This window comes from Narcine bancroftii, chromosome 5 (genome assembly GCF_036971445.1).
Source record: "Narcine bancroftii isolate sNarBan1 chromosome 5, sNarBan1.hap1, whole genome shotgun sequence".
In the NCBI taxonomy this organism is placed as follows: Eukaryota; Metazoa; Chordata; class Chondrichthyes; order Torpediniformes; family Narcinidae; genus Narcine; species Narcine bancroftii.
Window position 1 is genome coordinate 17,934,128 of NC_091473.1, and position 25,633 is coordinate 17,959,760.

General features: G+C 42.1%; 1 protein-coding gene across 8 annotated transcripts in view; it reads left to right on the forward strand.

The window, feature by feature from the left end:
- Positions 1–25,633, forward strand: part of itpr1b (inositol 1,4,5-trisphosphate receptor, type 1b) — a 571,367-nt gene that overhangs the window by 250,220 nt on the left and 295,514 nt on the right. For all 8 annotated transcript variants that reach the window (XM_069936919.1, XM_069936913.1, XM_069936916.1 and 5 more), the window contains 2 exons: positions 3,139–3,264; positions 7,455–7,583. In XM_069936919.1, the coding sequence (XP_069793020.1) occupies positions 3,139–3,264; positions 7,455–7,583 (255 nt within the window). The remainder of the gene's footprint in view (positions 1–3,138; positions 3,265–7,454; positions 7,584–25,633) is intronic.

Below are 25,633 nucleotides of genomic sequence, written 5' to 3' on the forward strand. Positions count from 1 at the left end.
AACAACAACTGGGCACCCTTGAACCGGATGGCATTAATATCCACTTCTCTGGTTTCCATTAGGAACACCGCCCCCCCCCTCCCAACCCGGGCCCGACTCTCACTTTCTCTATTCCTATGTCTCCTTTGTTCTTGCTTTGTTTTCTTTATCTATCTCAGTGTCTCTCCAGTTCCCCATCCCTTTCTCTCTCATTCCCTATCCCTCTGTCTCTTTTTCTCCAGCTCTGCATTCACAGAGCTCCCCACACCCCACAATTGATTCTCAGCATTTCTTTCCTGCCCTCCAATATTTGCTCATCTATGTAATATTGGTTTAAAAACACAGTGCTGGAGAAACTCAGCAGGTCAAACAGTGTCTATTATAGCAAAGATAAAAATACATAACTGATGTCTTGGGCTTCTGCCCTTCATACTTTAATGAAGAGCTCTAGCCTGAAACGTTGGTTATGTATTTTTATCCTTGCTATATAAAGGTCTCTGTTGAACCTGCTGAGTTTCTCCAGCACTGTGTTTTTACTTTAACCATGGTGTCTGCAGACATTCACGTTTTGGCTGTTGGCCTGAGCTCCACACCCTGCCCCTTCTTCCCTCCTACCCCTGACTTTTTATTTAGGCACCTACCACCTTTTTGCTCATACCTTGATGAACGGCTCAGAAACAAAACATTAGTTAAATATTTTTGTCTCCTATGGACACTGCGGAACCTGCTGAGTTTCTCCAGCACTTTTGTTTATTAACCACAATTGCAGCATCTGTGGACTTTGTTATTTCACTGTCTAGCAGAACTTGTCCCATTTCCCCACATAGGGCGCCTGTCCCTTGAGGCCTTTTCTGTCCATGTATCTGTGCTAATGTATTTTAATCATTGTCCTCTCTTCCTCTGGCAGCTTGTCTCACCTCTCCCCTTTCCTCTTTATACTGGCTCTCTTTCCCCTCCACTTTTAGTCCTGATGCAGGGTTTCAACCTGAAATTTCAACATTCCCCACCCCCTTCCCAGATGCTGAGTGACTTGAGCTGTTTGTTTTTTGCTCTACACTGACTGCTGCACTAGTATACCACTCCTTGAAAATGACAGTTGTGATAGGACTTGAACCTTGTCTCCAAGCCTCTGCCTCATTAACATCACCACTTTACTGCTTTGGGGTTGGTTTTCTTTTATCGGCCCTGTCCCTCTCTTGCAACCATGCCTTTTTTTTCTCCAATCCTCCCTCAACTCTAATGTAGATTTTTGAGTTGGACCTATTCCTTCTGAGGTCCATTTACCAAACCACATAAGTTGATTGGATTTGCATGGCACCATGGTTGACCTCAAGTAATCAGAGTACCCTTGCTCCTCCACAACAGCTCTGTTGCCAGATCACTGTGTGATCCCACTTTTATCCTGGAGCTGTGGAAATGATTGTCACCTGTTTCGTTACCAAATGAGTAAATAAGCTTTGAGATGCCACGATATGAATTCTGAAAATTGGCTACTGATGTGATGGTTTAGAATTCCAGTGACTGGGAAAGTTCATTTTGTTTTCATTTTAGTGTGGCAAAAACATAGTTTCTTCTTTGGAAATGTATAGGGGTTGTAATTACAGTGTCATAGAGAGGTATGACTGACAGAAAAAGTAACTTTTTTAAAAAACAACTGTTTGCAAGGCTGCATCGGTTGCTCCACTGGGAGGCTTGGGAAGTGGAAGCTACAATTTTGGTCAGAATAGTGTCCAATTTTTTTTTTACTGATGGATAAAGCTTTGAAGATTGTGCTTACGGAACCATGCTGTCCTGATGCAGGTTTTGTACCAGACCATCTGTTTGCTAATGACTGAAAATTTTGGTTGGGGAGGCGATTCCTTTTAATTAAGAGAAATGCAATAGGCTGCAGACACCGTGATTGTAGTAAAAACACCAAAACGCTGGAGGAACTCAGCTGGTTTATTCAGCATCTATAGGAGTCAAAGATATATTGCCAACGTTTCGGGCCTGAGCCCTTTAAGAAAAAAATTAGGAAAGGACATGCTATTTGCAGCGGACAGAGCCAAGGTGCTCAACAAAGTGATCTCCCAGTCTGTGTCCAGTCTGTCCGATGTAGAGGAGACCACTTTTAACTAATTGATGAACTGTGGCAGAACTGATTCATTGTTGTTTTCTTCCCACTGAGGTGAAAAAGTCCTTCCACTTCCAAACAGATAAAGATCAAGATTCCATTTATTGTCATACACACAATCTGTACAAACCTACTTTTCCTTTGCTTGCCTTGTTAGCCACACAAAGAAACTCCATTAGTCTAGCCCCCCTCTCAAGGCAAGAGATGAAAAAGAGAGTCCCTTCAGTGACATTGAGTGTCTGTGGATCCTACTGCCTCCTCCGATGCTGCCATCTCCCATGGAGTCCAGCAGTAGGCGTAAGCTCAGGGCATCCAAATTGGTGCTCTTGGTTCTGAACCCCTGGAACAATTGGGAAGCAGGCAGCACCCGAGGCCCTTGGTGAGCCCCTCTCACCATAAGCACCCTCACGAGTTCTGATCCAAATACCTGGTTCCCTGAAGGAGTCACCAGCAGCCTAGTGTGAGGCCTTCATCTGCGGAGCTCTGCTGCTGTTGTCTCCTACTCTGTGGGGTCATCTCCCTTTCAGCAGGGGGGAGGGGTGTTCTCCTACTCTGGTGCCTTGCGCTGATCTACTGCCTCCTCGGAGCCCATGAGATCAGGGCTGATGAAACATGAGCGCTGCCATCTTGGGCACCAATCTCCATAGATCTTCAATGTTTTTTTTTTAAAAGTTACCAGCTCCATTGCACAGGCAATTTTAAACCTGCACTTCGGATGGGGGAGCCAGTCAGTGGGACTCCATGGAGGAGTGCCGAATGACTACATCTCCACTTCCCTGCTTCCCAAGGGTATGCACCAGCAGCCGTGCTGCAATCTTGACAAGATACTTGGTTCAAGACCTGATCATGCCTTGTCACCAGATTGGGGTTTTCCTCTGCAGATCCAGGAACATACCATTCACCCATCTGCCTCCGTGACCCACTGTTTTACAGACTCAATTCATAAACCTGAACAAACCGTTATCATTTTCCCAACCCACTTTCACCAGGATCCTGTGCTTTCTCTGAGGTGCCATATGTGCCAATGTATTGTTTCTTTTTTCCAGGTAAAAATTGCATATATTAACTTTCTTAATCACTGCTACGTGGATACAGAGGTGGAGATGAAAGAGATTTATACCAGTAATCACATGTGGAAGCTGTTTGAGAACTTCCTGGTGGACATCTGCAGGGTAAGTGTGCTTGCTCTAGTTTCTGAGTTACCCATTTCCTGGCACTGAGGTGGTAGGAACTTGCATCATATGAATGAAGGGATACTTTATCTAGGCTGGATGTCAACCAGCTAACACCTCATTTTATCCAAATTTTTGGGCCCATTCATCAGAAAGACTTGTACATCTAGCTTGGCCCGCTTGACATCTCGCTGAAATGGGAATGAAGTTCATGTTTTTGGAGATGTCACAGATGCCATAAAATGGAGATTTTTGTATGCCCTGTTGCAAACTACTTATAAGAATGCAGTGTAGGTACCATTTTGTTCAAAACATGAATTGGGTATATTTTGGTATATTACAAAGTTATGGCTTCATCAATTAATATTGCTTGATGCTCAACATGTCTTTCCACTCTGAGAGCATTCTGTGTGCACTATGTCACATGGTTCTAAGGTGTGCAGATCACTTCTTCCAGCCGTGGTGTTGAAACACTTCCATGTTGTAAGTCTATCAGGATTTAGAATGACTCTCTCAGCCACAGGCCCCTGGGGAGTGTTGTAGACAGAAAGCAGACCTCTGGGTGCATGTAGATCATTCACAGGTGGTGACATGGGTAGATAGTGGTGAAGAAGGCGTTTGGCACACTGGGCTTTATCAGTCACTAGCTGGGGCATCATTGCAGACATTGTTATACCACACTTGGAGTACTGAGTGCAGTTCTGCTCACCCAGCTACAGGGATGGATATTATTCAGCTGGAAAGGATGCAGAAAAGATTCACAATAATGTTACAAGATATGGTGGAGCATAGGAGGCTTGGTCAGGGGTCCTTTATAGAGGGGTACATAAAAATAGAGGGTATTGGTAAGGTAAGGGAGACTAAAACTACAGCTCTGGAAGCAAACCAGAAATTCTGCAGATGCTGGGGTCTAGAGCAATGCACAAAAGTGCTGTAGAAACTCAGCATCCAAAAGTAAAAAATGGTCAACATTTCAGTCCTGAGCCCTTCATTGGAAATCCAGCATTTTGCATTCTCTCGAGTAGCATGTCTGCTTTTATAACAACCAGCCTTGATGCAATGACTTATAGATACCCTCTTGTTAACTAACATGACCAACACTGAAGCCCCAGTTTTTTTTTCATCATGCCTGGATGAGCTTTGAGTTACTTGAGCATTGAGTTTCTGGCACCTAGATGATGATTTATAAGTCCTGTGAAAAGTGACATTAGATTAATTGTTATATCAATATATAACCTGGAAGCTGGTTGTTTGTCCAGGCTGAATCCTGTATTTGGAGAATCTTGAATGAGTGGACATGGTATATAAATTTTGTGGTTACCATTTAAAACTAAGGTACATAGGAACCTCGCAACCCAAAGGGTGATGAATCTCTGGAATTCTCTATCCCTTAAGGTTCTGGAGGCTGGATCTTTGGAAGGTATTCAAAGAAGAAACAAATAATTTTTTCAAAGCTCTGGGAAATTGAGGTCTCTGAAGAATTAGGGCAGAAGAGGAGATGAGATTGGGCTAAATCACCCATGATGTTGTGGCATGGTGGGGCAGATCTGAGGAGCATATACCTGCTTCTCTTTTCATATGCTTGTATATGTTGGAGTTCCCTGTTCCTCAACTGTGCATGGGGCTTGGTGTTCCAACATGGATAAACAAGCCACAAGCTGTTCCAAGCTCTTACTCCCAGCAACCTTTGCAAAGCCAATGGCAAGTTTGTGCCCTTTAGAGATCACAAGCAGGCAAGCAAGGGACTTCCTGCCTGTTTCACAAATCTCTTCCCTATTGGTATGTTACTTTGAGGCTGACTACCAAAGAATCCCTTGTTCATTTAACACTGTTGCTCAGGAAATTTATCTTTCCTCTCTCTGGGTTCTGATTTCGACATCCTTTCAGCTTCTGTGTTGCTTTATTAATTCTATATTGCATTGTTAGTTTGTCCTCTCTGGGAAGGTGCCAGCAAGCACTACACATCATTCTCAGCTCGTTTGTAACATCTTTTACTCCTGCATCAGCAACTTTGCATCTTATTGCTGCTCACTCTAAACCATCTGAATTAAATTGAACAAGAGGACAAAAGTTTAAGGTGAAAGGGGAGAGATTTAAGAGGGATCTGAGGGACAACTTTTTCACGCAGGACAGAAGTCTGTATCTGAAATGAGCTGCCAGAGGAAGCTATAGAAGCAGGTACGATTACGATATTCAAAAGACACATGGACAGATGTGTGGATAGGAAAGGTTTGAAAGGATATTGTCCAAATGCAGGCAAATGGTACCAGCCCAGAATGCCAGCAAAGGGCCTGTTCTGTGCTGTCTCCAATGACTGTTCCCTTTCTACCCAGTCTCCAGAAAATTGTGCATCAAGAGGTCACCAATTTTGCTGAAAAAAAAATCCCTATTTTAGCAGGAGAAACGATTGCAGTTGAGAATAAACTAAGTAGTGCTGGTATTCAGTTTTTAAGTGACAGGAACAGCACAGTCCTGATCTTTGTCCTGGTGGGAGGAGTTGGGAGGTGATCTCCAGAACTGGTCTGAAATAAAGACCATAAGATTTTGGAGCAGAAGTAGGCCATTCAGCCCATTGAGTCCTCTCTGCCATTCCATCATGAGCTGATCCATTTTCCCACTCAGCCCCACACCCCTGGCTTCTCTCCCACTGTTACCCTGACTATTCAGATAGCTATCAATCTCTTCCTTAAAAACACCCGACAGCTGTCCGTGGCAGCAAATTCCAAGCTAGAGAAATTCTTCTGCATCTCTTTTTGAAATGGGTGCCCTTCAATCATGAAGTTGTGCCCTCTTTTCCTTGACTCTTGTCTTTAATGTTTAATAAAGTTACTGAATATTAACAAAGTCAAAAGCTGACATGGATTAAATAGACAGCACAGTGATGCAGCAAGTAGAACCATTGCTTTCTAGCTCCAATGACCTGGATTCAATCCAGGCCTCTAGCATTGAGTTTGCCATTTCTCCCTGTGACTGCGTGGGTTTCCATTGGGTGTTTAGGTTTTCTGCCATATCCTCAAGGCATGCGAGTTGATAGGCTAATTGGCCACTGCTAACTACTTCCACTGTGTGGGTGAATGGTAGAATCTGGGAGAGGAGAGCTGATGGGAATGTATGAAGAAAAGATGACAGGAAAAAATGATGGGGAAGGGGATTGCTCTTGAGTCCAACACAGAATAACTGGGCCAAAATGGGACTCATCTATTTTGTAAGGAAATATAATGTTTCAATGTAACTCTGCAACTTTATGTAGTGTTTTAAGCAGAAAAAGTTTTGAATATTTTTTTAAAATTACAGCAGATTAATTGAATAGTAATGAGATGAGTCTTGGTCCAACAACCAAGCATTGACACGTTTGTTAGCCAGTGTTCTGGGAACAAAGCCTTCCTTGCTGTCAATATCCTTCACAGATGGAGCCAGCACTTATGATTAGGAAAAGTGCTGCTCATCTTAGAACCTCGCCCAACAGCTAGGAGCTGTCTTCCTGTCAGATGTTTGAGCTCAAGACTTTGCTGGAAGAAATGGTGTGGTTTGGCATGGAATAGAACTAGGAGGAGTTTTGTGCTTTGAACATATGAAGTTACAATGGCATCTCAGTTGATTTGAATTCAAGTTGATTGTCACATGTACCAAAGATGCAAAGATATTTTGATAGATGCACTGAAATTTTTGACAGGGAAACTTCTGCTTGGACATGTAGCTATTGCCTTTTCTGCTAAGCTGTGAGGATTCAAGAAAACTTCACGCAGATTTTATCCAAGTTTTTGTTTTCCGTTAATGATTTGCTGACGTAACCCAATTTCACTCCTGACCTTCAGCACTACATGTGTGGAGGGTTTTTAAAAATTTTTCTTTCCCGTGACCACATGGATTTCCTCCAGGTCCTCTGGTTTCCTCCAAAGATTAATTACTCACTGTGAATTATCCCTGGTGTGTAGATGAGTGTTAGAATTTGGATGGAGTTGATGGGAATGTGGGGAGCATAAAATAGGATCGATTCATGTAAACGGGTGTTTGACGGTCAACATTGCCACTAAACTTACTCTCCCCACACTAATCACCTTTCCCAGCCAAATTTTTCAAATCACAATTTTTTTCAAATTAATTGTGGGTAGAAATTTTTAATGCAAAGTGCAGCCATCTTGTTAAAGAGGTGTCCGTGTTACATAAATACGCGTCTTCTCATCTTGAAGGTGTGCAACAATACCACTGACCGAAAGCACGCTGACAATGTCCTGGAGAGATACGTCACTGAAACGGTCATGAGCATCGTCACCACTTTCTTCAGTTCTCCCTTCTCTGACCAAAGCACAAGTTTACAGGTACAGCATACTCTTTTCAAATTGTCGTGTGTGTTGCAGAACTTCTCTCTCCCCACTTTCTTCCCCCTTCTATCTTGCTGTACAATATAGATATATGTTTGCCGTATAAATGTTGCAAAAGGAAACAATGCTGAAATTAAATAGAAAAGCTTGACTTTTCTGCTGTGATGTTATCTTCAACCCAGAAATTGACTTTTTGATGACTTTCTTTTGCAAAATTGAATAGTTTTCTTCTATGTTATGTGCGACTACACTGCATTATTCATTCTGCCTTGAAGACTGCAGAAAGGCTGACCCATGGCATGCTTGCATGAGAGTTAAGGGAAAGAGAGAGTTGTAGTATTGACCAGACAAGTAATTCACCACAGTCTTTTAGAAGTTTGTCGAAAGAAGCAAATGATTTAACAAGTGCATCCTGCTCTCATTTTGCAGGAGACTGAAACAATAAGCCATTCACATTGTTTTTTTAATTGTGTGTGTGTGTTTTGCTTAAAGGCAATTCTGGGTTTACTAAAGTATAAATGAAGCAGATGTGCCTTTGAATTTTTATAATAAGTTGCAGAAGTTGTTTGTTGGTTCAATACAAAGCTTCATTCCACCTACATCATGAGTAAAGTGTGTGTGATTATAATTTTATGCCCCCGACTCCACTTTTTTTTTTGTGTGAAAATATCTCTTGGCCAATCGGCAAATTGGATGGAAATTTTGCATTGGACAAGTTACTTTGTTTTGAACACTGCATAGATTTTTTTTATAGTTGGATTCTGATCCCTGCATTTAGAATTTAAGATCTTCTCCCAATTTTCCTCAGCAACAACTATTTTTTTCCATTTTAAATGTTTTTCTTTTCACCTTCTACTTAACATTAAAGACCAAAGGATTTTTTAAATTGTGTAATCACATGAGCAGCATTGCATTTGCTAACCTGCAATGTTTGGTGAATTCACATTTTCAAGAATTAAATTGACAGAATCATGTGATGTTCAGTTTTCGGGAGAATGTGGATCCAGAGAGGATCAGCAGAATCTGAAAATTGATGTGAGATGCTGATTGATCTACTTCTGTTCCATGATCCCACATATGAACAAGTAAACAGGTTTTAAAAGTCTTATCTTTTTTATTGTGAACTGATTACCTTCCTGCCTCCACTCTCCTTGACCCTTTTCCAAGATCCCAAGACAACGTTGCTGTAGTTATGTCGCAAGGCAAGTGGACATAATTGAGGAAAAGGTTCTCCAGAGCTCAGATATTCTTATTACTGAATATTTTTTCTTTCTATTTGCACAGTCAGTTTGTTTACATTTCTCTCTTTTGATGTGAATCTTTTTCCTTACTACAGCTTCACTATCGATAAGTAAAAATTCTGCTGCCCACAGGAAAAGGAATCTCGGGTTGTACGTGATGTCATGTATATCATTTATCTCGCTGTTCAGTGTGAGCAATCACGTCTCTCCATCCATCATGATCTCTGACACTTCGAATTGTAGTTGTTGCATCCCCTGTTCTCCTTTGGTGAAGGCTCCTTCTTTGAGTTGAGACCATAGTCAATGTTAATTTCATGATTATATAATGGAAAAATACTGTAGAGGTTTCCTGTTGCCTTCTTCAGTTGCAGTGTCTATACTGGATGAGTAACCCTGGCTATTGATCAGCAGATCCATCTGCCCAGCATTTTTAGTTTTACAACCATAATTCCAATTTGTAGAATTTGATTGTAAAAACCATCCACCATCTGCAACCCATAGCTTCATGTGACCCTGATTTGGAGGCTAAACAGGTGCTACACCATGCCCAAGGGTGGCCTGTATGATACTGGACGAAAGGAGTGCCTTACACCTCCTTTTGCTGAGCAATTGCGCAGCACCAACACTGAGACAATTTCTTTTCTTCCTTTTGTTGATAATACATCACAATGTGCTTGATTGAAGGGGTTCTCAATAATTCTTTGACCTTTATTTAAGCTATGCTCCCGATTGTCTTGTATATATTCTGACAATAAATTTGAATTTGATTTGATTTGAAATGTTTCTGTCTTATCCAATTAGATACACCATTTAATGCATGACTGTTTTGAGTTCATTGCAGGTAACTTGCTTCCACTCCAATTTTCTGGACACTGAGGTAGCAGGAACTAATGTGGGAACAACAGACACTTCTACAGAAGGAGTATTTCAAATACTTTTTCTCCACTTTGGCAGGTATTCCAAGGAGTCAGTAGGATTACTCAAGAAGGCTTCAGTCATATCCTTGAATCTTTTTCTCTATACACCTGGTAATTGCTCCCAGGGCAGAGTTTGGAAGTGAGGCACTGTTTTGTGAGTCTGTTTTTGAGAACACAGGAAACAAGTCCTGATGACAGAGTACAACTAAGGCCTTGGTGCTCAGAGTTATGGCCTGGGGAGGATTGTGATCTTTATTCATTTGTTCTATCAATAAGTTTGGATTTTGCTGGGACATGGATGTTGCTTTTCCAATATTCCTTTTTCTTCATTGGACTTTCTTTCTTTGGCTTGGCTTCGCGGACGAAGACTTATGGAGGGGGTAAAAGTCCACGTCAGCTGCAGGCTCGTTTGTGGCTGACAAGTCCGATGCGGGACAGGCAGACACGGTTGCAGCGGCTGCAGGGGAAAATTGGTTGGTTGGGGTTGGGTGTTGGGTTTTTCCTCCTTTGCCTTTTGTCATTGAGGTGGGCTCTGCGGTCTTCTTCAAAGGAGGTTGCTGCCCGCCAAACTGTGAGGCGCCAAGATGCACGGTTTGAGGCGATATCAGCCCACTGGCGGTGGTCAATGTGGCAGGCACCAAGAGATTTCTTTAGGCAGTCCTTGTACCTTTTCTTTGGTGCACCTCTGTCACGGTGGCCAGTGGAGAGCTCGCCATATAACACGATCTTGGGAAGGCGATGGTCCTCCATTCTGGAGACGTGACCCACCCAGCGCAGCTGGATCTTCAGCAGCGTGGACTCGATGCTGTCGACCTCTGCCATCTCGAGTACTTCGATGTTAGGGATGAAAGCGCTCCAATGGATGTTGAGGATGGAGCGGAGACAACGCTGGTGGAAGCGTTCTAGGAGCCGTAGGTGATGCCGGTAGAGGACCCATGATTCGGAGCCAAACAGGAGTGTGGGTATGACAACGGCTCTGTATACGCTTATCTTTGTGAGGTTTTTCAGTTGGTTGTTTTTCCAGACTCTTTTGTGTAGTCTTCCAAAGGCGCTATTTGCCTTGGCGAGTCTGTTGTCTATCTCATTGTCGATCCTTGCATCTGATGAAATGGTGCAGCCGAGATAGGTAAACTGGTTGACCGTTTTGAGTTTTGTGTGCCCGATGGAGATGTGGGGGGGCTGGTAGTCATGGTGGGGAGCTGGCTGATGGAGGACCTCAGTTTTCTTCAGGCTGACTTCCAGGCCAAACATTTTGGCAGTTTCCGCAAAGCAGGACGTCAAGCGCTGAAGAGCTGGCTCTGAATGGGCAACTAAAGCGGCATCGTCTGCAAAGAGTAGTTCACGGACAAGTTTCTCTTGTATCTTGGTGTGAGCTTGCAGGCGCCTCAGATTGAAGAGACTGCCATCCGTGCGGTACCGGATGTAAACAGCGTAAAAAACAATTAAAAAAAGAGTGAAAAAGAAAGATCTCCCCCATCTCTTTTGGCTCCATACAAAGCCGACCACTCTGATCTTCAAGGGGACCAATTTTGACCCATACTATCCTTTTGGTCTTAATATACCTGTGAGAACCCTTAGGATTTTCCTTCACATTATCTGCCAAAGCAAACTCAAGTTTTCTGTCAGCCTTCCTGATTTCTTTCTTGAGGTTTATCTTGCATTTTTTATACTCCTCAAGAACTTAATTTGCTTCATGTTACCTATACTTGCTATACATCTCTCTTCTGAACAAGATCCTCAATATCCCTCAAAAACTAAGGTTCCCTATACCTTCTAACCTTGCCTTTGATCCTGACAGGAACATATAAACTCTACTCTCAAAATTTCACCTTTAAAGGTTCTTCATTTACCTTGCATATCCTTGCCCAAAAACAACTTACCCCAATCCAGGCATCTAGGTCCTTTCTCATTTCCTCAAAATTGGCCTTTCACCAATTTAGAATCTCAACCCGAGGCCTAGACCTATCCTTCTCCATAATTAACTTGAAACTAATGGCATTATGATCACTGGACCCAAAATGTTCTCATACACATAATTCTCTCACCTGTCCTGTCTCGTTCCCTAATAGGAGATCCAGTATTGCACTCTCTCTGGTTGGTATCTCTATATATTGATTTAGAAAACTTTCCTGTACACATTTGACAAACTCCAAACCATCCACTCCTTTTACAGTATGGGAGTCCCAGTCAATATGTGGAAAATTAAAATCTCCTACCATCACAACCTGAAATTTCCTGTAGTTGTCTGCTCTTTCTCTACAGATTTGCTCCTCCAATTCTTGCTGTCTATTGGGCGGTGTATAATACAACTTCATGTGGTCATACCTTTCCCGTTCCTCAGCTCCAGCCAAATAGCCTCAGTTGATGAACCCTCTGGTCTACCCTGCCTGAGCACAGCTGCAATATTTTCCCTGATGAGCAATGCCACTCCTCTCCCTTTCTATCACCTCTAAAGCAACGGTAGCCTGGAACATTGAGCTGCCAGTCCTGCCCCTCCTGCAACCCAGTTTCACTAATGGCCACAATATCATGATTCCACATGCGAATCCACTCTAAGTTTGTCTGCCTTTCCTACAATACTCCTTGCATTGAAATAGATGCACCTGAGAACATTTCTACCACATCCAACCTGTTGACTTCTAACGATTCATGCATTTTCCACATCTTTTTCCTCCTCCACTCCTCTATCTGCTCTGGAACTCTGGTTCCCACCCCCCTGCAAATCTAGTTTAAATCCACCAGAGCAGTACTAGAAAATTTTCCTGCAAGGATATTAGTTCCCTCCCATTCAGATGCAAACTGTCCCATTGGAACAGGTTCCCCTCCCTGGAAGTGAGCCCAGTGATCCAGCAACCTGAAGCCCACCCTCCTGAGCCATGTCTTTTAGTCACGTATTAAGCTGTATTATTCTCCTATTTCTAACCTCACTAGCGCGTGGCATGGGTAGCAATCCTGAGATCACAACCCTGAAGGTCCTGGCCTTCAACCTAGCACCTAACTCCCTCAACTGTCCCTGCAGGACCTCCTCACCCTTCCTACCCATGCCATTGGTCTTTTATATGGACCAACATCTGGTTGCTCGTGAATGCCATGAACTCTGAGATATCTTAGACTCTGGAACCAGTGAGGCGACATACCATCTGGGATACTCGATCTCTTCCACAGAACCTCTTATCTGTCCCCCTAACTATGGAATCTCCTATCATCATAGCTCACTTCCCCACTTCCTTGCTTAGCTACAGGACCAGACTCCGTGCCAGAGACCTCCGAGCCATGGATTGTCCCTAGTAGGTAGTTTTCCACCCCTTCTCTTCCCCCCCCCCCAAAACAACAGTATCCAAAATTGTATACTTGTTATTGAGGGGGGCAGCCACAGGGATGCCCTGCTCTGCATGCCTCTCCTGACTGTTACCCACCTACCCTCCCCCTGCCTCTCAGGTGTGATAGCGTCCCTGTAGCTCCTGTCTACACCCTTTCTGCCTCCCAAATGATCCAGAGTTCATCCAACTCCAGCTCCAATTCCTTAACTTGGCTTATCAGGAGCTGCAGCTGGGAAACACATACTGATGAAGTGGTCAGGGCTCCCATTACAACTATTTATGACAAGAGGAAAAAAATAATATCTAAAGCCTACCCTTACCTGTGTCTCTATGATAAATTCTTTTTGTCCCTTGAATAAGGCGACTCTTTCTTACTTCAATTCCTACTATCCCTTGCTTCTTACCTGTTCTCACCAAAGCCTTTTGAGTGAAAGCCTTCTGTTACAGAGTCCAGAGGACCCCAAAAACCAACAGCAATTGATATGCACCACAACACAGGGTCACTTAAACATAAGTAGTTTTTAATTATAATTGAACAAGAAAACAGAATTAAACTTAAATTTATTATTTAACCTCCCTAACCTACTTAATCCCCCCCCCCCCCCCCTCTAATACTAAGTGCAGGTGTGTGTAATGTATATTTAAGATTAGAAAAGTCCTTTGGATCACAGTCCAATCTCACTGGTTGGAGACAATTCTTGTACTGGGCACAGAAGTTAGCATTAACAAAGTTCACCAGTCTTTGGTGCTTAACAGGCAAATGGTCACCATTCAGGAGGGTTCTTGCTGGTTTTCAGAGAGAGATTCCTTTTGTTCCAGGACATCCGCCCCTGATTCCTTTCCAATCAGTCTTGCTGACGAAACTTGCCCTCTTCAGGGTCCTTCAGATGATCCTCTTTCTTTCGAGTCACCTCAGACAGCTAGTCTTCTCTTTTGACCAGACAGCCATCCAAAGGTTTGCCAGCTTTGTCCTTCTGGAACTGATTTCTGTTTCTCTCCTCTCTGTTTCACTCTCTCCCTCTCTGAGAGCAAAACTGTTCTGACCAGCTTGCAAAGATCGCATGTTCCCAGGCAAGCTGTATTTTGCAGCTTTGTTGCTCTCTTTGCAAAAAGCATTCTGCAAAAGTCCTGCAAATACTGTGTGTTTTAAAATGTTTACGTGCAACCTGCTCTCACAATTCCTCCCAAACCACCTCTAAATACTCTGTCACACCTTCCCCCTTTAAAGGGAATTTTAACTCGAGTTAAAATTAAACTGTCTTAAAAATCACTAAAGACATAACAATACACAATTGTTAACGTTATCGTACAGTTATTCAATTTTGCGAGTATTTCCATAAATGATCAATTTTAATACCGTGACAAACAATCGGTAATCACATTATTTACACCTCTGATAAGGTTAATTTGCAGATCATATTCTTGTAATATCAAACACCAGTTTAACCATCTTCTGTTTTTATTCTTCATTTTGTTCAAAAACACCAGAAGATTGTGGTCAGTGAATATTACAATTGGTTCATGAGAGGTACCAATATATATGTCAAAATTCTGCAGAGCAGATATGATAGCCAACAGTTCTTTTTCAATAGTGGAATAGTTCTTTTGATGAACATTGACTTTTTTTTGAAAAGTAAGCAACTGGATGGTCAATTTCATTATGTTTTTGCAATAAAAATGCACCTGTAGTTCCCTCACTGGTGTCCACTGCTCATGAAAATGGTCTATCAGAATCAGGAGATTTTAACACCGGGCAATGGCATAGCATCTCCTTTAAATTTTCTAAAGCTGCCTGACAATCTTTGATCCACACAAATTTCTCCCCTTTCTTCAAAAGATTGGTTAAAGGAAGAGCAAACTCAGCAAAATTTCCTGTAATATTCTGCCGTTCCTAAAAACATTCTCACTGCTTTCTTGCCATTGGGAGTAGGAAACTCAGAAATTGCATTCACCTTAGCTTGAATAGGTACAACTTTGCCATGGCCAACTCCATAACCCAAGTATGTCATTTGCAAATTGACTATTTGGTAAATTAACAGTTAAGTTTTGCTTTGGATAATCTTGCAAACAATTTGTCCAATTGCCTTAGATGTTCTTCCTATGTGTCACTTTTTGTGACCAGGTCATCAATATAAGCATCTGTATGAGTTAACCCTTAGATAACCGAATTAATCATCCTCTGGAATGTTGCAGGGGCATTTTTCAAGCCAAAAGGTAACACATTATACTCGTATAAACCAGATGAAGTTACAAAAGCTGAAATATTCTTTCCTCTCTCAGTTAAAGGCACACACCAGTAACCCTTCAATAAATCCAACTTAATAAGAAATTTAGCTTTGCCCTATTTTATCAATACAGTAATCTATTCGTGGAATAGGATAAGCATCTGTTTTAGTTACTGGATTAACCTTCCTATAATCCATATAGAACCTAACAGTTCCATCTGGTTTTGACACCAGAATACAAGGAGAACTCCAATCTGAGTTCAAAGGTCTAATAATGTAATTCCTCAACATATATTCCACCTCCTGGTCCATGATTTTACTCTTTTGAATGTTTATTCTATATGGGTGCAGTTTTATGGGATTTGCCTCTCCTACATCTACATCATGATAAATCACTGATGTCTTTTTTGGAACATCAGGGAACAAATTTGTATATTTCAAAAGTATTTCTTTCAACTGCATCTGCTCTTGTAACTTAAGATGGCCTAACTTCCAAATTTTCCATAGTTGTTGAGTTAGACAGACATACAGTAAAGTTACCCTCACAAGATTCTGTTTCCATAATTTTATGATCCACCACTTCCTCCACTCTGCCAACAGCCATACAATCTGATACAGATTGTTCTCCACTACCCTTATCATCATAACAAGGTTTGATTAACAATTCACCCTCCAAGTAATATCCACAAGCCATATCTTTAATCTCCTGTTCAGTTACTGCTTTGTCCCTTAAGACAACAAGATTTGTATCTATTTTCTGTTGCTGAATTAACTCTTTCCTTAACAGAGAAATCCTCACTCTCACAATGACCCTGCTCTTTCAAAAGTACTTCATAAGTACTGGGCAAATCTCTATCAACTGGATCTTCTTCAGCTGCCTAGTTACCACACATGCAGGATATATCTCACCATCCTCTCTAACCACATCCTTACTAGGCCGATTTGTCAATCTTAAAACTGACCCAACTTTATCCTCTACCAAATCATTCCCCAACAAAAATGAGACACCCTGCATGGGTAACTTTGGAATTACTCCTACTACAACAGGTCCTTTGAGTAATTCTGAATTCAGCACAACCTTCTGAAGCGATATTGACTCTACCTCACCTCCAACACCGTTAATCAAAGTTGTCTCCTGTGTCAGTCCTTCGATCCACAGTTAAAACACTTTAGAACAACAATGACTGAGCAGCTCCAGTATCTCTAAGAATTTTAACTGGAACCTGTGGTTCTCCCTCCTTTATTGACACAAAAGGCTTGAAATCATCCATGACCTCCTTACCAGGTTTGGCACCTCTGCTCTCCTTAAATTCAGCTGTTTGAATACATGCTTCTGGTAAAACCTTTTTTTCTCTTCTTTTTCAAGACTAGACAATTCGCAATCACATAACCAGGTTTCTTACAAAAATGACATACAAATGCAGAAGTTTTGTCCTTTCCTTCATCTTTTCTTTTAACATTTTCTCTAGACTTTATTTCAGGCCTACTATCCTGCTCCATCCTAACCTTATGAACAGGTTTATTAATCTGTTCCACATTAACTTTCTGAAAATATCTACTATTCTGAAATGTACCTTTGTGAATCAGAGCAAATTCATCTGCTAATCTGGCCGCCTGTTGCCACGTCCCCATGTCTCTCTCATCCAGGTATAATTTAATATCCTTTGGGACACACCTTTTAATTTCCTCTATTAATACTCTCAATCTGTCAAAATCATTGTTTATTCCTTTTGAGGCGCACCAATGGGCAAAACGCACAGATTTCTTCAGAGCAAAATCCATATAAGATTGATTCCATGTTTTTACCAAACTCTAAATGTTTGTCTATACACTTCTGGAACCAACTCATAAGCTTTCAATACTGCTTGTTTAACAGTATCATAATTTTCCACCTGCTGTGCAGTCAAGCTAGAGTATGCAATTTGTGCTTTTCCCTTCAATACACTTTGGAGCATTAAAGACCATTTTTCTTTTGCCCATTTTGAGCTCTCAGCAACCTTTTCAAAAAGCTGAATATAGGTATCTATATCTCCCTCATCAAAAGGAGGCACTCGATTTACCTCTCTACCAGCCAAAAACCTGCTTTGTCCCTTAAGACAACAAGATCTGTATGAGATTATTAGACCTTTGAACTCCCAAGCCACCTCAAAATACTCTGTCACACTTCCCACTTTGACTCTGACAATGGCTGCTCCCTTGATGACAGCTCTGCTATAAGCAGTCCCTCACTTTTATCAGATCTTTTAACCAATCTTCTTCTGGTTCTGTATTTCCTTGCTTTCAACATATGGTTTCCTTGTCAGCTGCTCCATTTTTCAGTGAATAAATTTGACCGATGTGTTTGGACATAAACCTTGATCTTCAAATGCACTTTTCCCATAGATGGCCAAAATGGCAAATGTCACCATGGTTCCTACCTTCATTACAAACATAGATGGTCTATTTTTTCTAGGATCTTGCGGATGTTTATTGATAGTATGAAAGGATTATGGAGGCGCAATCAGGATGGGAGGGGTGATAGGTGTGTTGAGATCTTAAGCCTCAATGATTTTAGTTGTGAGGACAATGCTGTCAAACAACTTGCAGCTTGGCCCCCAAACATGGTGATGCACAAGCATAGTTTGTGTACTGCACCTCGATGGTTGGGATGAGCCTGATTCTGGAGTGGTGGACACAAGTTGAATCGTTTCCATTCATCCTGCAGATTGGCTCCACACTCGGAGGAAACTAATTGGAGGCAAGGTGCAAAGCTTTAGAAACAGTTGCAGGATGGCCAAATCTCTTGTGCACTTGGATTGTGTAACGTCTGCTCTCCTTGTAGGTTGGGTGAAAGAGGCTGTTCCTCTTTGCCAATTCAGCAGGTATCTGTAATGGAGACATTGTTGTTTTGAAATTGGGTCTCCAGGTCTTTTGGCCCAAGATAGGGAGTGAGGCTTCAACAATGTGATGTGAATTGTAGTTCAGGTATTCACAGCAGGGTCAAAATTATCAGTAAGAGTTCCTTGGTGCTGCTTTGCATGGGTGTTGATTGCCTCTCTCTGCTTAATCAGCTATCCTGGCTTCCTGGTTCTTAACCAGTTAGCCCATGGCTGATTGAGCAACATTTGACTTGACAGTGCTTAAGAATCTAATCATTTTATCAGTATTGAGAAGTTGGGCAATCTCCCGTGATCATTGTTTGTCACTGCTGTCTTTTGTCTATTTTTAAGTTTCAAGTTTTAAAACACAAGGGAATGGTGTGGGCATTGTGGATGCCCTTGAGGGATAAAGGTTTTGGTCATCTGATCACCTCCACGAACAGCTGGGAGTCCCTGGAATGGAGTGTTGCCATGTGGCCCTGCACTCATCTCTGTGACAAGGCAGGGCATCAGCTGAGCAAGCCAGGTGAGAAAGGCTGGTGACTAATGATTTCATGCAGTCTTGTCTTGGATATTGTAGAGACTGCATTTGCATCTCATTGTGCAAGTTCACCACAATGGCTGTGAAAGGTCAGAAGACTGAGTTGGACATGAATTTGTTTTGTACCAAGGTACAAAAATTTCCGGCCTCCAGCCGGAAAGCATGTTGGGCATCCAATGAAATAATTTTGAAAAGTACTCGCTGTTAAAATGCAGAGTGTACAGCAGTCACATCAGGTGCAGCAAGGTGGTTGTTGGTGATCAAATCAACTTATTTGATTATTGGGTAAACTGTCACCCAAAATGCAATGAAGAAAAAAGCTCCATGGTCTTTGGCCTTCCCTTTTGATCTACCACACCTTTCATGCCTGATTGTGCCTGTGGATGGCTGCAGGTGGGTGTAATCAGTCAAATTGTTGATGAGGGCCATCCTTGACAGTGCTGTCCATTTGCTCCCACTCCCTGGTCCTGCAATCTTCATTGTCAATAATTCCTCTCTCCAACTGAATCATCTTCCACTTCCCTTTCATTCCAGAACATTTTCTGAAACCTAATTTTTAAAAAACTACCTCGATGAAGGGCTCAAGCCCGAAACATTGGTTATATATCTTTACCTTTGCAAAGGAGGAAAAACCCAACACCCAACCCCAACCAACCAAATTTTCCCCTGCAACCGCTGCAATCGTGTCTGCCTGTCCCGCATCGGACTTGTCAGCCACAAACGAGCCTGCAGCTGACGTGGACTTTTTACCCCCTCCATAAATCTTCGTCCGCGAAGCCAAGCCAAAGAAGAAGATAAAGTACACTGTTTGACCTGCTGAGTTTCTCCAGCTTTACTTCGACACCTCAACCACGGCGTCTGCAGATTTTAGTGTTTTATTTCTAAAACCTAACTGTTCAGCCCTCCAAATTGTCTTGCTGATCTGTGAGAGTAACAGGAATGTGAGGATTTGAACCAGAGCATTGGTTGAAAGGCTTGACCTTCAGTCTAATCCTTCCAAAGTGATTCTCTCTCTGTGCTGCCTTTGCAAAATCATGCATTATGCACCTCATGTTGGAATGGGATTAAAAGGCATTTTTGGCACACTGCAGCACTCCTACACTTCATTGCAGATCATAAACAGGATTGCCTTGGAAAGAGCTATGCAAATGAATTAAAATTCTTCTTTTATTATGTTTGGTAAAGAGTCTCTGACTCTTTGCATGACCCTGTTCTGATCATTAAAGGAGACTTTATTTTAAACTGAATAAAGTTACACATCCAGCAATATGATTGCATGACAACACCAGAGGTTCAGAAAAGAACAAAAGCAGTGGATTACAGAAATTGCTGTCTGTGCACAGCACCAGCAGAATAAAGTGAGCAGCTTCATGGTCGTCTGAATGAGCTGCATTCCGAACACATCCTCTTTTATGAGTATGAAATGGGAGGATTTGATCCGTATTCCTCGAAAGGCTTCAAGGAGGATGGGGGAGCAGGACCCCTTCCAAAATCATCAGAATAATGCACAGAGTTGGCCTGGTTTTAAGGAAGCAAAGTTGTGTTTGACAAATCTTTGGGGATTTAACAAATGCAGTCGATGAAGTGAGTTTGTAGATGGATGCATTTGGATTTCCAGAAGGCATTGTGCAAGATTTCACCAAAAAGGTGACTGGACAGGTTGGGGAGGGATAGTGGGGGGAGGGAATGGGTGTCGGTCATCCATTGGCATTGCTCGTCAATAAAAATCCAAGTTGGGATAAATGGATCTCTTTTGGATTGGCAGTCTGTAACCACTGGAGCACTTGTGTCTGGCACAAAAAAAAAATGCCAAGGATAAAATGAATGGATAGAAAGTGAATACAGTGAGCTGGAGGAACTCAGTGGGTCAGGTAGCATCCATGAATAGAAAGTGTTGCAGACATGGGGTCTGAGTATGACAATTAGCAAGGCAAATGAACAATGTCCTTTATTGCAGAGGTCTGAATTAAACCAGTTGGGGAATTTTGATGCAGTCATGTTACAGCAGAGTGAGGATTCCAGACTTGGAGTACTTGGTTTTCTGAATAGACAGTGAACTGCAGACACCATGTCACCTTTTTTTCTCAAATTTTGCACTAATTATTTTTAAACAGCATATTTAAGGAAATGTAATTTGTAGTAATTTTTGGACAATGCTGCTGCCACAAAACAACACATTTTGTGATACATGTTCATGTGACAAGAGTAGATAGATATGTTTTTGGGAGATAAATTGGGAAAGGTTTGTTAAATAGGTTACATACAAACACTTGAAAACAGATCTTATTTGAAATACTGGAGCTCTGCCCCATGCTAGACATATCAGCTACTCGTACCTTTTTGCAAGAGCTTTGAAGAGTGCTCAAGAGACTTCACTAATGGATTGTTGTTTACCAAAGGCAACAGATGAAATAGCTTGCTGGAGCCGCATATTGTCTGGAGGAGAACTTGCTGTTGTAAGAGGGTCTTGTGGTTTTGCAAGCAGAGAGAGTCAAACAGGCTTTCTCTCAGAGAGAGACAGAGATCACTTGTACAGTGTTCCAGCCAGCAGAAGTAGCTGGGACTGGAACAGAGCAAGTTGGGAAGCTCGTTTGGAAGACGGCCTGGTCAACGCCCTTGTGGTTCATTCAAGAGGAGAGGACTGGCTGTCTAATGTTTCACTTGATATAAGAGAAATAGGATGGAATGCTATGGTGACCTGAAAGAAAGAGGTTATCATCTGGAGAACCCTGATGGGCAAGTTTCGTCAGCAAGACACTGGAGTGGTTGATGGATGTCCTGGAACAACAAATCTCTCTCTGAAAACCAACAAGAACCTTCCTGAGCAGTAGCCATTTACCTTTCAAGCACCCAAACCTGGTGAACATTATAAATGTTAAGTTCTGTGCACAGTATAAGAATTGCCTGCAACCAGTGAACTTGGAGGAATGAGAAGTGAGATCGGACTGTGAACCAAAGAACATGCGCTTAGAATTAGAAGGGGGTTAAGTTAGTTTAAGTAAGTTTATAGAGATAAGTTGAAGTTTGATTTTGTTTTCATGTTTAAAGATGATTAAAATCAACATTTTTTTAAGTAACAGTTTGTCTTGGTGAATATCTATTGCTGCTGAGTTTATGGGTCCTCTGGGCTCGTAACATTCATGACAATAAATCTAATTCTGAATCTGCATGCATATTCCATCACTATGTTTAAGGATGGATGTTGCTTGCATTGGAGGTTTCTTCCAGGTGCTCCAGTTTCCTCCCACCTATCAAAATGTACGTGGGTTGTAGATTAATTGGGGTATTTGGGCGACACAGACTCATGGGCCGTAAGGGCCTTTTACCGTGCTGTGTGTCTAATTTTTTTTTAATTCAAAAGTGAAGGATTAATCTATGAAAGAAACCTGGGCCTGAACTCGTTGGAGTAAGATGATCTCAGGGGAAACACAAAAGATTCTGAAGAGGATTAACAGTGAATGTTTTCTGTGAGGCTCACAAATCTTTGGAATTCTTTGCTCCAGTGAATTGTGAAGGTAGAATCATTAAGTATATTTGAAAGTTAAATGAACAAACAATAAGTGCATTGATGACCATGGGGAGAGACAAGAAAATGCTGTTGAGACCTATATTGGATTGGTTATACTTTTCGAGAATGATCCAACGAGCTCGATGGGTCTGGTCCCGTTTTCTGCGAGTTTAGTGGATGCTGGGTAGCAGTGTTACACCACTTGTCCGCAGGGTCAGAGTGTGAAAAGCTGCTGTTTCACTCTTCCCAGAGAGCAGATTAAAATGGTACTATATAAAAAATTCATCACTCAGATGATCACTTTTTAAGCATTTTCACTGTTTTATAAACCTAAACAGCAGCCACTTTGAACACTAAGATCCCCTTCTAAATGGGAAGAGAATTATCTGATAATTTGGTTAATTTGTTTGTTATCCAGATGCCAAATGTAATCTCCTCTAATTAGCAGATTGTCATGGGTTCTGATTAGATCCACTTGAGTGAATGAACAGTAGCCCAGGCCAGCCCCACACAAAAGATGGTTCCTACCTGTAAGGTAAAACATCATGAGATGGGAATGTGTAAGGAGTTACCCTGTACAGGGCTGTAACAAGATGTGAATGCATCCTTGTACTTACAAGATAAGAGAGACATTGATGGATTGAGAGGCAGGAAGCTAGCAGGGAAAGGATAGCAACAGTTTTAGTCATTGGACAAGTAATGATATGATGATGTTCTAAGCACGTATCCAAGGGTATAAAAAATCACCATTTTGCTGATAACGGCAGAATGCATTCTCCGACTAACATGGTTAGTTGCAAGTGTTACAATCCGGTAATAAAGAACAAAGAACCCTGATTTCGACTCAGTCTGGTGTTTGTCTCACTCATTCATGAACAAAGCAGACCTAACATACCCCAAGCCCATAGTTGCACAGTGCAGAACTTTGAATATTCAAAGATCCTTGTATTGTCATTGAACTTCCACCTTTGTCAGTGTAAGGCAAACAAAGAGTTGCCCAGCGCTCCTAACAATAAGAGAAAGAGAAGCAAAAGAGTCTTCAGAGGTACTGAGTGTCTGTGGATTTGTCTTGAGCGCTAACGCAGTCTCGGCAGCTGCACAGATTCCAGTTCAAAAATCAGCAACCCTAGCAGATCTAAACCTTCGGTGCCCGAGGCCCTTATCATGCCTTTCTTGCCCTCAGCACTGTCTTGAATCCTGGTTCTGATACCTGCTTCCCATGAGCCAGTCTCCAGCACTCCGCATCTCATGTGGGTCCTTGAGCTCCTCACTGGTCCGCTGCTCCAGTCACCGTCTTGTAGGATTATCTCCTCCCTTCTACTTCTCAACTGGGGTAGTGGTGGTGTGGGGGGGGGGGGGGGGGGGTATTCTCCACATTTCTGGGGCCTTGCACCAGTTCACTGTTCCTCTGGAGTCTGCAACCCCTCGTATTATGCTGCCCAGCACAGATGCTACCATCTTGGGGAGAGACCTCTGTGTTTGCAGGTTTTTAAAAAAAGCACTCTCTGAGTGCATCGAGCATCAGCAGAAATCCTGCACTGGTACCTGTCTAATCCTCCAACAGGTTGCTTGTTGCTCCAGATCCAAGCAACTGTGGGCTCTTGCGTAGCTCCTGTTTTCAATTTCACTAAGTCGCCTCCCACAAGGCATGTTGACTTTGAAGATGTTTTACTCCTCTCTTTGATGGGAGTTATGTTGTTTCCTCTCTCACAACACCCCCTCTCTGTGGTTTCCCAGCTCTCCAGCTTTTCGACCACATTCAACCCCTCTCACCCTATCCATGTTGTAGCACGCTTGGCTCCAATGTAGGGTTCCAGCCTGAAACATCCCATTGAATCTATCTGTGTGTCTCTGCAGCAGATTGTATGAATCGATAACCGGCCGCCACCCACCGCACTAAACTGGGACTGGGTGACAAACAGCATTCATTCCAACCGCCATGCAAAAAGAAATTGAGTCAAATTAAAACTCAGCTTTAATGAGCTCAGGCCTGAAACGCTGACTGCCTGTGGACACTGCATGACCTGCTGAGTTTCTCCAGCACTTAAAGTACCTGCTTTAATCTTAATGGTTTGAGAGGAAAAGTGGGGAATGGACCCAAATTTGAAATGCAGATATGATGCAAGGAACCATTTGACCAAAGTTTTGATTGTCATATGATTCTATTTCTTGTGGTCTTAAGGCATCTATCTCTGTTACTGACCTGGCTGGGTTTCATGTTAATTTTGATGTGAAAATTGATTGGATGATCATAATTTTTTACAGTATGCATTGTAGAAAAGAAGATTATTTCAGACATTGTCTTTGTTGCAGTATCAGGTTGGACATTTTTCTTTTTTCACGTCAATGCCTAATTGACGTTTTTGATATTTATGTATATTAAATCCATTTTTGTCACAGTAAATTGAATTCCCTTCCATAAACTTAATTGTGAAGAAATAGTCAGCTGGGAATTTGGAATACTCAGTAGGATGAGCAGCACTTGTGCAGAGATAAACCATGTAACATTTCAGACTTCACCTTTCTATTGTTCACTTTGTTTCCAGTGTCTGTATTTTGTTGGTGAGGTGGAGGTACTTCATCCCTAGCTTCTGAAAATTTGACATGATGCAGAATCCTCTCCAGAACTTTTTTTTATGATGTCTCCTTTTCAAATTCCATTTAGATCAGCAAATTTCAAATATCGTAGTCCATATTGTTGTTGCATTTGGAAATTCAGAAGTCCTTCATAATTAGTGTATTTGTTCATTCCCTTCTACCTTCTAAGGTTCTCAATGAACATGATTATAAAGCTCCTTTGTGAGTTATTGCTATCTTAGATTTTTTATCACGACTAAGTGCAAAACTTCATTTTCTGCAAAGTTGATTGTTCCACTTGCTGCCTGGAAATTTATAGGCAATTTCTATAGATGTAGGCAATGTTTGAGTGGACAATATACTGTAGTCTACTTTTGCAGTATGGGAGCTATCAATCCATTTATTTAAGTACCACAAGTTGAATGCTTAAGATTGTCTACAACAGGCCCAACCTGTACCCCTCCACCACCACCCTCCTCCCCCAGCTGGAAGAACTTGAACTCGCACTCAATAACTTTTTCCTGTACTCATCCCACTTCCTCCAAATCAGAGGGGTAGCCTTGGTGACCCACGTGGGTCCTCAGCTATGCCTGCCTTTTTGGCTATGGGGAGCAATGCATGCAACAAGTTTACACAGACACGGTCCCTCAAACTCTTTCTGTGCTACATCGATGACTACTTTGTGCTGCCTCATGCACCCATAATGAGCTAGTCAACTTTTTCCACTTTGCTGCCAACTTTCACCCAAATTCATGTGGTTCATCTCTAGCAATGCTTTCCCCTTTCTCAATCTCTCTGGCTCCATCTTGGGAGACAAACTCTTAACAGACATTTTCTAAAAACCCACCAACTCCCACAGT